At 44.4% G+C, this 12,749-nt stretch overlaps 1 protein-coding gene across 1 annotated transcript in view; it reads right to left on the reverse strand.

The window, feature by feature from the left end:
* Positions 1-12,749, reverse strand: part of SPTBN1 (spectrin beta, non-erythrocytic 1) — a 153,192-nt gene that overhangs the window by 31,391 nt on the left and 109,052 nt on the right. Inside the window, exons 10-17 of the mRNA XM_080909295.1 lie at positions 11,741-11,858; positions 10,641-10,799; positions 9,809-10,111; positions 8,196-8,349; positions 6,698-7,568; positions 6,473-6,610; positions 4,962-5,718; positions 4,077-4,279 (exon numbers count right to left, since the gene is read on the reverse strand). Of these exons, the coding sequence (XP_080765421.1) occupies positions 4,077-4,279; positions 4,962-5,718; positions 6,473-6,610; positions 6,698-7,568; positions 8,196-8,349; positions 9,809-10,111; positions 10,641-10,799; positions 11,741-11,858 (2,703 nt within the window). The remainder of the gene's footprint in view (positions 1-4,076; positions 4,280-4,961; positions 5,719-6,472; positions 6,611-6,697; positions 7,569-8,195; positions 8,350-9,808; positions 10,112-10,640; positions 10,800-11,740; positions 11,859-12,749) is intronic.

Genomic DNA, 12,749 nt, shown 5'->3' on the forward strand with positions numbered 1-12,749 from the left:
CAACCAAACAGGTGAAGGAATTATTGGATCAGAAATAAACAATAAAGAAAACACAAAAAGAGAGACTCCTGGAGATAGAAAACCTAAGAAAAAAATCAGGAGTCACAGATGCAAGCATCACCAACAGACTACAAGAGATGGAAGAGGGCGGAAGACAACATAGAAAATGCAAAAACCAAAAAGCTCCTAACCCAAAACATCCAGGATATCCAGGACATAGCGAGAAGACCAAACCTAAGGATAATAGGTTTAGAAGAAGTCGAAGACTCCCAACTAAAAGGCAGAGTAAATATCTTCAACAATCATAGAACTCCAAATAGATGGGACCAGAAAAGAAACTCCTCCCGACACATAACAGTCAAAACATGGAATATTTAAAACAAATAAAAAATCCTAAAAGCTGTAAGGGAAAAATAACAAGTAATATATAAAGGCAGACCAATCAGAATTACACCAGACTTTTCAACAGAGACTATAAAAGCTAGAAGATCCTGAAGAGATGTCATACAGACCCTAAGAGAACACAAATGCCAGCCCAGGTTACTATATCCAGCAAAACTCTCAATTACCATAGGTAGAGAAACCAAGATATTGCAGGACAAAAGCAAATTTATACAACATCTGTCCACAAATCCAGCCCTACAAAGGATAAAAGATGGAAAACTCTGGAAACTTCACCCTAGGAAAATCAAGAAACTAATTCTCTTGCAACAGACACCAAAGAAGAAAAGCAAACAAACATAACTCTACCTCTAACAACAAAAATAATAGGAAACAACAATCACTATTCCTTAATATATCTTAACATCAATGGACTCAATTCCCCAAAAAAAGACATAGACTATCAGACTGGATACATAAACAGGATCCAACATTTTGCTGCATACAGGAAACTCATTTCAGAGACAGAGACAGACAATACCTCAGAGGAAAAGGCCGGGAAAAAAACTTCCTAGCAAACGGTCCCAGGAAACAAGCTGGAGTAGCTATTCTAATATCAAATAAAATAAAATTTCAACCAAAAGGTATCAAAAAAGATAAGGAAGGACACTTTTGGGACCTCATGAAATTGCAAAGCTTCTGTACGGACACTGTCAAAAGGACAAAATGGCAACCAACAGATTGGGAAAGGATCTTACATCTGATAGAGGGCTAGTATCCAATATATACAAAGAACTCAAGAAGTTAGACTCTAGAGAATCAAACAATCCTATTAAGAAATGGGTACAGAGCTAAACAAAGAATTCTCAACTGAGGAATATTGAAGGGCTCCTAAGATCAAACACAGCTGGGCAACGGTGGCATGAACCTTTAATTCTAGTACTTGGGAGACAGAGTGAGTTACAAGACAGCCAGGGCCTGTGAAAGAAATCCTGCTTTCAAAAACCAAAACCAAAACCAAAACCAAACAAACAAACAAAACAAAAAGCAAAAAAAAAAAAAAAAAAAAAAAAAAAAAGAAAGAAAGAAAGAAAGGAAAGGAAAGAAGAAAAGAAAGAAGAAAATGTTGGATAAAGCGACTTTGTTTTCTTTCTTAGCTGAAAGGGTTCCTACAGGCTCCCATGGACAAGGGGATCTTAACACTTAAAATGTGAGCATGCTTTTAAAAATAAAGTTGTTCAATTAAAAAAAATTATATCTTACTGATCTATTAAAAGACCTCAAAAAAAAAAAAAAAAAAAAAAAAAAAAAAAAAAAAGTGGGCATGCTACTTTGTCACTACTATTGTTTTAGAAACCACAAACTAAAGCAAGACTGCCATGACCTTGGGCTGAAGGAATAATGGGGAAGGAATGTCAAGAACACTTCTAAACAGCCCTTACCCTCCAATTCCAGCTATTTACAGGAAAATTTAATAACTCTTCCAGTGGAAGATCATTTGAGTTGCACCCAGTGGCAAAATACAATAGCCTTGATTTCATTCCCTTCCTAGAAGCATCCCATGCAAATGCCACAGAGGCAGAGACTCCCACGTAGTACTAGAATGGGCATCCTGATGCTCACTGAAATAATAGAATGACAACAATTTCTCCTTAACAGAGACCACCAGGCAGAATCTGCATGTACTTCTTATGCAGTCAAGTCTCACACATGCAGATTTCTGTGCTTAAGAACAATTCACTGACAGTGATGGCATGAAGGAGATTCAAGTCCAAAGGCATTGCTGAGTGCGGGGGATGGGAGTGAGCCTGGCTTTTACAGAGTATGCTCTCAGATAACACTGTAACACTGGGAATGAGGTCTTGTATGGAGGTGTGTGCCTGTGTACCCAGGACTAGAAAGGGATTGCTGTGAGTCTGAGAACAGCGTGGGCTTAAGAGTAAGACTGTATCACAAAACAGAGACAGTTTCCATGTCTGAAAGTTTTCCTGGTGACAGTATGTGGCACTCATAAAAGAAAAACTTAGAAATGTCTCAAATTGGGGTTGTGGGTGAGGTAAGAAGGGCGCTGTCTGGACACTGATACAATCTTCCTTTTGGGCAGGAGATGCCCTCCCATTTTCAGACCCTCAGGGAAGGTTCTGAGCTGATGTCACCTGCACCCATATTTTCTCAGCACGCATATACTGTAGCTTTACATTCCACAAGAAGGCTTTGAGCAAGTGTCTTTGCACAAGAAAATAGACCCGAAGGTTTAGATATTTATTTATCATGTGTCTCTACAGCCCCTGGAACTCTCAGATCCATCCACAGAAATCCTTCAGCTTTCATTTTAAATGCCTTCAGGGATGGTGAAGTCACAGTGGAATCCAGTCCATGTCAGCTGCTGAGAAGACAGACAGCTACAGAGTCAACATGGGCGCCCTCTCCGCCCGGCTTGTGTTTAGCAATAGTAAAGAATGTTCTCTCTACTTTGGCTTTAAACCCGAGAATCCTGGCTGGGTGTGGTGGTACATTCTTCCTTCCCCATACGGGCTTTCTCTGTGTAGCTCTTGCTATCCTGGAACTTGTTCTGTAGACTCGGAAATAATGTCAGCACAGGCAGATCTCTGAGTTTGAGGCCAGTCTACAGAGCGAGTTCCAGGATAACAGAGAAATGCTTTCCTGAAAAAACAAAAACAACCTTGAGATATCCTAAGAAAGCCCTGAAATCTAGCAGTCACCTGACTCCAGAGCCACCAGCTTCCAACAGCCCTATGCAGCTGCTACTCAGCGGAACACATAAATAAGCCCAGGAGGCAGCAAACCAGCGGCATGTCTGTCCAAATGCACACATCTAGGAGCCACATCTGTCTTGGGGAAACCAGTATCTGCACCTCATGTGGAGGAACAAGGCATATTACACTCACAAAATGAGACTTGACATTAGAAAAGAAGGAATTCTTGTTTTTCTCTCTTTCTTAAATATTAGAAACCGGAGGATCTTTGGTTTTCACATTTACTTAAGATTTTGATAGAATATTTGTTTTTAAAGTCAACACACACAAAATTATAGTACAAGTTGTATCTTATAGATGCACCCTTAGAACATATGGAGGTTCAAGACAACTGGGACTGCTAACTCAGGGAACTGTAACTCGTCTTACTTTAAGTTGGATGCCCAGGAGACCCCTTTAGAAGTGGAAAGCAAGATGGGGCAATAAGCAGCTCTTTTGAACTGCATAAAGACAGATGAAGAGCCTTGATATCAGCCTCAGAAGAAGACCTTAAATTCAGTCTAAACTGCGGGCAAAAGGGAACTGTTACAACAGAGGCTAATGACTATCTACATGACCAGCCCACAACTGACTCAGCAGTGCAGCTCAACACTGAACTGCACAGGCCTCCCACTTTACCCAGTACAGGGCAGGACTCAGATCCAGAATATACAGACCTTTAAAAACTATGGCCTGGGCTAGAACATTCTGGCTTTCAAGGTCCCCTCAGGTGAGCCACCAGGACAACTGTAAGAGTGCAGCTTATGGAAGACGTCTGCTCAGCATATGGGCTTCCAGGCCATCTACTGAGGTCATCTATAAACACTTCACAAGACTCACACTCAGGGAGTCACTACCAGTCACTCACTTGCTGGGTGGCTTGATGCAATTCTGATAAGTGCCCAAACCCACAGTCCCAAGGACATTCAAACACTGTACCTGTCGTCAATGGAGTCCACCTTCTCCTGGATACGGTCAGAGTTGATGTTCCCATTGCTCACCAGCCTGCGGCCAGTCTCCACAACAGCATTGATTTTCTCCTCGTTGGCATCCATGGTGGTCATGAAGTCCTCCTGCTTTTTAATGGCTGCTTCAGCTCCTTCCAGGGTGGTGGGCATTTCAGTATGAGCCAAAACATACTCCTTATTTTAAAAGAGGAGAAAAAAAAAATCCAGAATGACATTACATTTCAACAAAGATATTATAAATCCTGTTTCACTGTATTTCCACTCCATAAAATAATTTATGAATCGGGTAAAATTAAAAGTCTGATAGACAAAAAAAAAAAAAAAAAAAACAACCACACACACACACACACACCTAGCCCGAGGACAATCCTTCAGTTGCTCTATTTCCCTAAGTGGTTAATGTTATATAAATAGGTTTCCCCACAATAAGCAAAGCTTGGTCTGTCAGCTAAGAGGCCTCTCAAGTCCACAAGAGCACCAGTAGTCCCTCTGTACTCCCTCTTAAGAGACACTATAACCCCAATACAGGCTGCCATCCGCAGCTGCTTTTACTACTCTCATGTCTGCTTTGCATCTGTGGGTGAAGTTCTTGATCTTTCTAGAACAAAAAAATAATCCCCCAAAACTTGCTCACTTTGGAAGGCAAAACAGCTTCCTTGGAAATTTTCAATTCTAGATCTTTTCATGATGAGGGGTTTCAATGCCATGAAGAGTTGGGGGTGAGGGTCATCTGTCTCAAAATAATACATCTAATTTCATGTAGGCGTGGCTTAAGTCTGCTGCTTAGCCAAAACTTTCCAACATCGGCCAGGGCCTGTTTCAAAAGGATGGAAGCCAAGGCCATGCGGAATATTACCTGGTTGTTAAGAAAAGCTTCCGCTTGTTTTGTGTCCCTGAGGAACTGCTGGTAGGCGTGGGACTGGGAGAGGAGATTTTGCCTGTTCTCCCACATTTTGTGGAGCTCATTCCAGCCGGTGTCCAAGGCCTGCAAACGCTGCCGCAGAAACATGTACTGGGCATCAGTCTGTCCCTGGGTGACCATTTCACCCATGTCCCGCATCTTCTGGTAGTCTTCCTCATAATTGTCAATCTCATTTTTGATATTCTCGTGCTGTGTGAGAAGCTTCTCTGCCTCCATCAGGGTGTTGGGCATGTCCTCTGAGGCTATAGCAGTCTGGGTCCTCGAGAGCCAAGACTGGAAGTCATCCAAGTCCCGTAGGAACTGCTGCAGCTTGCTGGCCTCTCCCAGAGAGGCCTCTCGGTTCTTCAGGGTTGTCTTCATTTCCTCCCACACGTCACTGATCTCGGCCAGCCGAGACAGGATAGCTTGAGCCTGGTCAGGGTGCTCGGACTCCAGCTTTTCGGCTTCTTTCTGCAGGTCACTCAGCTTCGCCTCAATGGCTACCAAGTCTCGTTCCATGCCGGTCAGCTTGCGTTGCAGGGCCATGACACCTGCCAGGTCGTTGCCGAGGTCTTGGGTAGACTCGATGACCTTGGTCTTCTCCCGGATCCAGGATTTGGTTTCATTGCACTCGAGGTGGTAGTTCTGGATGCTGAGGGCAGACAGAAGAGCATCCTTCTTCCTGTCCACCAGTTCTCTGAACTGACTCCACCTGCGAACACAGACAGCAGCATGAGAAGGGACACGAAATGTATGGTGGGTCCTGAGGGAGCAGCCAGCCTTGAAGCGGCCTCACTTTCTTCCTTTCTATCTTTCTCTGACTTGCTCTGTTTTTACTTGTGTGTTTTTAAATTATGTCACCCAGTAAATGTCAATCAAACAGTGCAATGTGGTGCAATGTAGTGAACAGGACGTATCTGTCCCACAGCGTCTAATAATTCGTGCCTGCTGGATTTATCATACACATCTCAAAACTGCTCTGGAGGAATCTTTTCCCAAGCCAAAGACTGATGGTAAGATTTGAACAACCTACTCAAATAGGTCTGCTCCACAAAAAGACAGGGGCAGGACAGGGGTCTTCCTTGATAACTGAGGCTTTCTTCAGCAAATCACGCTTCTTTACAGAGTCCTGCTCTAGACTTCTACTTAAAGGGACAACACAGGCCCTACGTTGCTGTCTGTCTTCTACCATACTGGGTACACCAAGGCTCTAACTTTAATTTGGGGAGAAGCTAGATGCTGGTAACTTTGACCCGTGTCTTGAATAATGTAACCTCACCCTAAAAGCTGCTTCTTGCAAAACACGGACGAGAATACGTGGGAAAAGCAGATGTCAATGTCACAACATCCATGCCACAAGGCCAGTGAACCTGTGCAGGAAACTCCTGACAGCAAAGCTGGGCAAGCGCCCTCACCCTCACCAGAGCCACATGGGGACAAGCAGGCACATTGGAGCTCATGCGTACCTCGTGTTGAGTTTGTCCTGCTGAGCTCTGATCTCCTTCTCACTGGGGTGGCCACTGTGCATCAGCTGCCGTGCGATCTGGTTCACCACGGCAACCCGGGAAGCCTGGTTGTTCATTTCTGGTTCTAGGCTCTCAAATCTGAGAAAAGCAATTCAAAAGGGTTATGACTCCAATGGCTTATGTTTCGGTCCATAGCCTCGGCACCCAGGTAGTAGCTTCACTCACCTGTGCTGGATGACTTCCAGGTCCTCCAGCTTCTCTGGGATCTGCATGTTGTTGAGCCACTGCTCCTTCTCGTCAATCCAGAGTTCACAGGCATCAGCCTCGCTGAACATCTTATACAGGGCCAGGGTGTCCTGCAGAGCCTGCTTCCTTAGCCGTGTTAACTCTGCCACCTCCTTATAGCGCTCCTCAATTCCTGCCAGCCGGCCCTTCACATCTGGAGACTCTGCATGCGCTTGTGGAAGAGCACTGGCTTGCTCATGCAGCGTGTCAATGGTGGGCCTGTAGTTGGTGATCTCTTCTGCTACATCTTTATGCTTCTTGACCAGAGACTGTGTGGAGTACTCATCATGGCCCACATCATTGCTGGAGACAATCTTGAGTATATCTAACATCCAAGCGTCAATGTCATCAGCGTCAGCCTGGAACTGGTGCAGTAATGAGGCCTCCTCGAGGCGCTTCTTCCGAATGGCTGAGAGCTGCTCCAGGTTGGCCCACTGCTCCCGGATGTAAATGATTCTCTCACGGATCTTTTCTGATCCGAAGTGTTCCTCTGCAATCATGTCTTCACCTTCTTTAATGGCCTGCTCAAAGTGGCTACTACGGCCACTCATCTCATCCTCAAATGCCCGGTGCTTGCTCAGCAGGCGCATGACGCTAGTCAAGTCTTTCCCGTAATCATCAGAGGACAGGATCTTCTCCTTCTCCCGTATCCAGCCTTCTTCTTCTGCCATCTCCCAGAAGAACTTCCAGAGTCGACGGGACTCTTCCAGGCGAGCCCTCCGCTCGGCTGCCAGCTGACAAAGCTCTTGATAGCAGAACTCCATGTGAGCAACACGGTCTCGAATTACCTGGGGGTCACATGGCTTGTAGCCTGTTGTAACACCAAGGAAAGAATGCTGAGTCTCCAATAATCCTGTTCATTCACAGACAGTAAGCTGTGCTCCTTGTTCTAGCTTAGCTCCAGTCTAAGCAGTGCCATATAAAAAGTAATAGGGCACTTCCTGAGATTCCGACTAGAACAGGAAGAAGGGGCCATGACAGGCACTGCTCTTTTGGCCCAACTGTAGACAAAGGAATCACTTATAAATCAAGAAAGCACATCTATCATATGGAAGTGAGTAGCTGTGTTTATTTGGTAAAGAAGCAAGGCTCAGACCTTCTCAACTTCCTCAACAGCATGTGACTAGGTGTCAAAGCTGCAAGCTGGTTGAGAAACCAATCACAGTGGGCTGTTAGCACACATCTTTAGTGAGCATGGACTGGAAACATTTTCACTGCCAGATGCCAGAGCTCTCAAAACCAGATGGCATTTGAGTATTTGAGGAAAATATGTGTTTGTTTCAGAAAGACAGTGCTGAAGTACTAAAGACAAAAACAAAACACTGTCCTGACACATTATGACCTAGAGGTAATGGTCCTCCAAGAAAACCTAAAATGGTGCAGTGACTTACAAGTCCCATTTGTTGAGGTGATAATGCCTAGAACAGCCCATTCTTACCTTCCCCATCTGTGGCAAACTTCTGGGCAGAGGCATTCACGCCTCTTACGCGCTCTGCTTGGATTGCAATGTCTGCTTCAACCAGGGCATGCTTCTGTAACAAGTCTTCAACACCAAGCAAGTGTTTGCCATAGTCTTGAGACAGCAATAGCACCTGTATACAAATGGTGACAGAAATGACACCTGTGAACACAACTCTGATTTCAGTGTATGAGCATCTTTAGATGAGCAGATTAGCATCCTTGCCATTCCTTCCCTCTGGTTTGTCACTGGCCACTTTTGGTCAAGACAATGCCAAATATATCAGAACAAAACAACCATGAGACCTAGATCAGGAAAGACACAATGAACTAAGGACCATGTGCCTTGGTAAAAGCAAATGAAATTTACATTAAAAACACAAAATGGAAGGTGTTCTCTTAAGGGACCCAAGAGCCTTTATACTAGATACATAATCAATAGGAGAATCTACTTAACGCTCATATGCTACATCTTTGACACAACAAGGAAGCCATGGTCAGGTGCCACATCTTTAACTAGTAAGGAGACCACAGTCAGGCACACATACCATTTTGAACTCACTGGAAATTTCTTGTTCTTCATTCAACTTGCAAACTTTCCTCCCATCTACCATTCCACATTACCCTCAGATAAAAATTTCTATTTCAGTCTTGACAGTTCCCAGGAAACTATGTTAACCTGAATTATAGTGTGCACAGTAAAATTTATAAAGTGAAAAATCACATCTTTGCTAGAGTTTATGAACATTTCTATTCTAAAAGATGGAAACATTTGTAGGTGTGGGGCAACAGCAGAGGGAAACTGAGTCATCAGCTGACCTTGTCCCTCTGTCAGCACAGCTTAAGAGGCAAGGAACAGGAGATTGACATCCAGGAGCAGCGTTCTATTATGTAAGAAACAGTGTTCTGAGAGAGAAGAGGACGGTGTAAACACTATTCTCTTCTGTTCTCAGGGATAAAAGCCTTCCAGCTCAAAAGCTGCTCATCAGGAAAGATGGTGCCCTATGTTCTACATCAGAGAAACCAACAGGCACAGGGCTGAGACACAATGGCATGACTTCAGGCTCAGAAGTGCCAGAGGAGAAAGCACAAAGCAGCACTGCAGCCATGATCATTCGGCCCCACAGCAGCCCGTCCATCTTACCACAACCCCAGCTCCTGAGAGGCTAAAGAGACGAAGAAAGCTGGTTAGAAGGAGAGGAAGTGATACGGCACTAAGACCTGAATTCTGGCTTCCTGGCTCTTGGCCTGCGCTAACCACCACCCTCCCATCTACATACACGATCCTAGAACAGTATCTGTAATACACAGATCACAGAACATATTAGCAATGAAGGGGAAAAGCACGATTCTCTCCACTGGTATATGCTTAGGATCACTCTAAATCACTACAACAGATCTGGACTATAAAGTGGTCTTTCTTACAACTTTTCCATGGCGCTCATCTCATTCAGGCCACGAGCCAGCCAGCTTATGAGCACTGTGGCCTCCGTCTGGCTTTTCGAAAGAACACAGTGCATGACTCCCTCCCACAAAGAAAAGGTCTGACTGAATCAGCTCTGGCCTCCCCTGCTTTCTTTGGTCAAGTGTTACCTTCATTTCATCCATCCAGTCCATAATATAAAGCATTTCCTGGAATATCTTTTGTAATCCTAGGTTCATCTCAAGACGCTGCCTTCTGGCTCTGAGCAGTTCCAGCAAGTATTCCCAGAGCCGGATGACATTGTCCTTCCTCGCTGTGATGCGCTTGATGTCATGGTAGTTCTCTGCTTCAAGCTCCCTGGCCACGGCCACCACTGCCTGAACTCGTTCTTCGTAAGCAGCGATGTCTGTCTCAATGGCCTCATGTTTTTTGGTGGCGGCCTCAACTGCAGGAAGGTCAAACCCAAAGTTGTCCTACAGAGACAGAACAAAAAGAAATATAAGTCACCTGAACAGGGGTGGGGGTGGGGGCAACACAGTATGAAGCTGCCTTTGCCTTCTGAGTCTCCTATGCCACTGGACCCTTCCAAACTTCCAGTTGAGTTCAGATGTGTTCCCAACATTACGTAAGCAGCTTCTCATTTAACAGAGGGCCAACCAACCACCTGACTTAAGATATTGAAGTTGGTAGGACTTTGTCCAGCCGAGGGAATTTGAGAGGATGATTGGTCAGATGCTGAGAGAAAAGAACAAGGGGAACCTTTAAAGCTTACACAAATGTGAGTCATAGTCTGAGGCTCTGAACAAACTGCTCCCTCCAAGTCTATGACGAGTTAGAGAAACAGACAAGTGTATCAGAAATTTTAAACAGCCTCTCTGTGCAAATGGAAGTAACGGGCTGGTCAGCAACTTCAAACACTGGATCTTGTTAAGTGCTGTCCTGGGCTCCGAGGCCTCTTGCTTAGCTACCACAGAAAAACTTGCATTAGAATTTAGACAGAACCTGAGACACAAGCCGCTGGTTTTCACTTAGCCATGTCTCCCTCATAGCTGCCTTGCGATCAAATCTGCGGGCGAGTTGTTCCAGTTTTTCCTGCCGTATGAGCTCATTCCGCAGAGCCAGTTCTCTCTCGTGTTCTGCTTTTTCCAGTCTTTCCCAGGCCTGCAGAAGTGGGGGAAAAGCATGGTTTCCAGTAATGTTGAAGGAGCTGTCCTTGACTACAGCAACAGCTAGTATTTGTCCAAAGGATCACAGGACTTGGAAGGGAAATCCCATTCCCACTCTTGAAAAAAAGATATTTATTTTCCTCTCTCAGCATAGCCTCATGGGAACACACTCTGGTCAAAGCACAGAGAGCCTACCATAAGCTTGGAAGCAAACACTTTCAGGGTAAGGAGCAACTCGACAACATCTTCTAAATAGCTCTCATCACATAAAAGAAATAAACTGACTTTCTTTAGGGCAAACATATTAGGGATTTCTCATTCATCCCACCCAGAGCCATATTTTTAAAAATTCACATGCCCAAATTTCTCTTTCAAAATCCTGACTGTTCACATTAAATTCATTCCCGAAAATGTCCTCATGTTTAAAAAAAAAAAATCTAATCATTGAATGCTCAAAGAATTCTGGGTGCAAATGAACAGTTCTATATTTTTTTTTTCTAGATTCAGTGGGAAATAATACCCACAGTACAAGTCTGTACTTGCAGGCATACAAGGCACCACAATGGAAACAGCCTGTCTAACGACTTCTGACAGAGAGAAACAACATCTACGCCCACAGCCCGCAGACATTCCAAGCACGTGGAAGCAGATTTCCAGTTCCTCTCTATGCAACAGAAAGACATTTGAATTGAGTGCTTCACATAAATGAGTATTAAACCGAGGGTCTGGGTAACAAGGTGAATTCTAAACCAAGGCTGTTGACAAAGTCTCAACACTGCACGCAGAGCTCCAGCGGACCTTCTGTTATCCTGCCATCTACAGGGGGATGCTGGGAGTGACCTTGGCATTTTTCTGCCCTCCTAAATAATCAAGCAGAGAGAACCCCAAGCCTGCTGGATAGGGGGACCAACACACAAGCACACGGGTCAGCTTCACCTTGTTGATATCAGAGATGAGCTTCCCTTCTCGGGGCATGTAGACCTTCTGATTATTAGCTCTCATCTTGCTCTGAATTGTGAAAAGCAGCACCTCCAGATTCCCCTTCTCAGTAAACCTGAGTAGAGAAAACCAGCCGTAATCATTACTGTGCCTTTTTCCTTCAAGATCAAAAGTTCACTAGGGAAAAATGTACTTCACATAGTCACAAAATTTTAAAATCCTTTTCTGTAAACTCTGTATGCCTGGGAACCACAGCATTGCTTTGTGGCTGCTTGTTGTTGCTAGGATTGATGTTTGAGGACATCAAGGGAACAAAGTATTTTTACAGTATTCTTACTAGCAACCTCAAGCAAGGTTTAAACCTTAGGCCATAGACCAGTGGTTCTTAGCCTGTGGGTTGAGACCCTCCAGGGGATGAAAAACCCTTTCACAAGAGTCACATATTAGATATTCTGAAAATTAGATATTTATATTATAATCCATTAGAGTAGCAAAATTGCAATTATGAAATAGCAATGAAAATAGTTTTAAGGCTGTGGGTCCCCACAACATAAGGACTTGTATTCAAGGGTTTCAGAATTAGGAATGGTGGGAGCCACTGTCTTGACCAATGGACTTACTTCAGAGAGGTGGATAAACAAGTTAGCAAATGTTTAACCTAAATTTTCAGTGGGTTTCAAAGACCTCCCTCACCAAAGAATTCACAACTGAATTTTCACAATTAGAATAAAGTCCATAATCATTACTTAACAGTCACATCAAATACTCCACTCAGAACTGTGTGCAGGGTTACGTTGGAGAGCACTGCTATGCAAGCATGAGGAGCAGTTACAGCACTAGCATTCAGAGCGGGCACAGCTCTGGCGGCAGCAGGAGGGCCACTGGCAGTGTTGCTTCAGGTGTGTGGAGAGAGCCTGTCTGTGTAAGGACACCACACGCCCTCCTCTGGCCTTAACACGCACACAGCGGTGCGTTTCCAAACTTATACAGGTGCATACATCACTTA

Source organism: Micromys minutus (assembly GCF_963924665.1).
Source record: "Micromys minutus genome assembly, chromosome: 1".
NCBI classification, from domain to species: domain Eukaryota; kingdom Metazoa; phylum Chordata; class Mammalia; order Rodentia; family Muridae; genus Micromys; species Micromys minutus.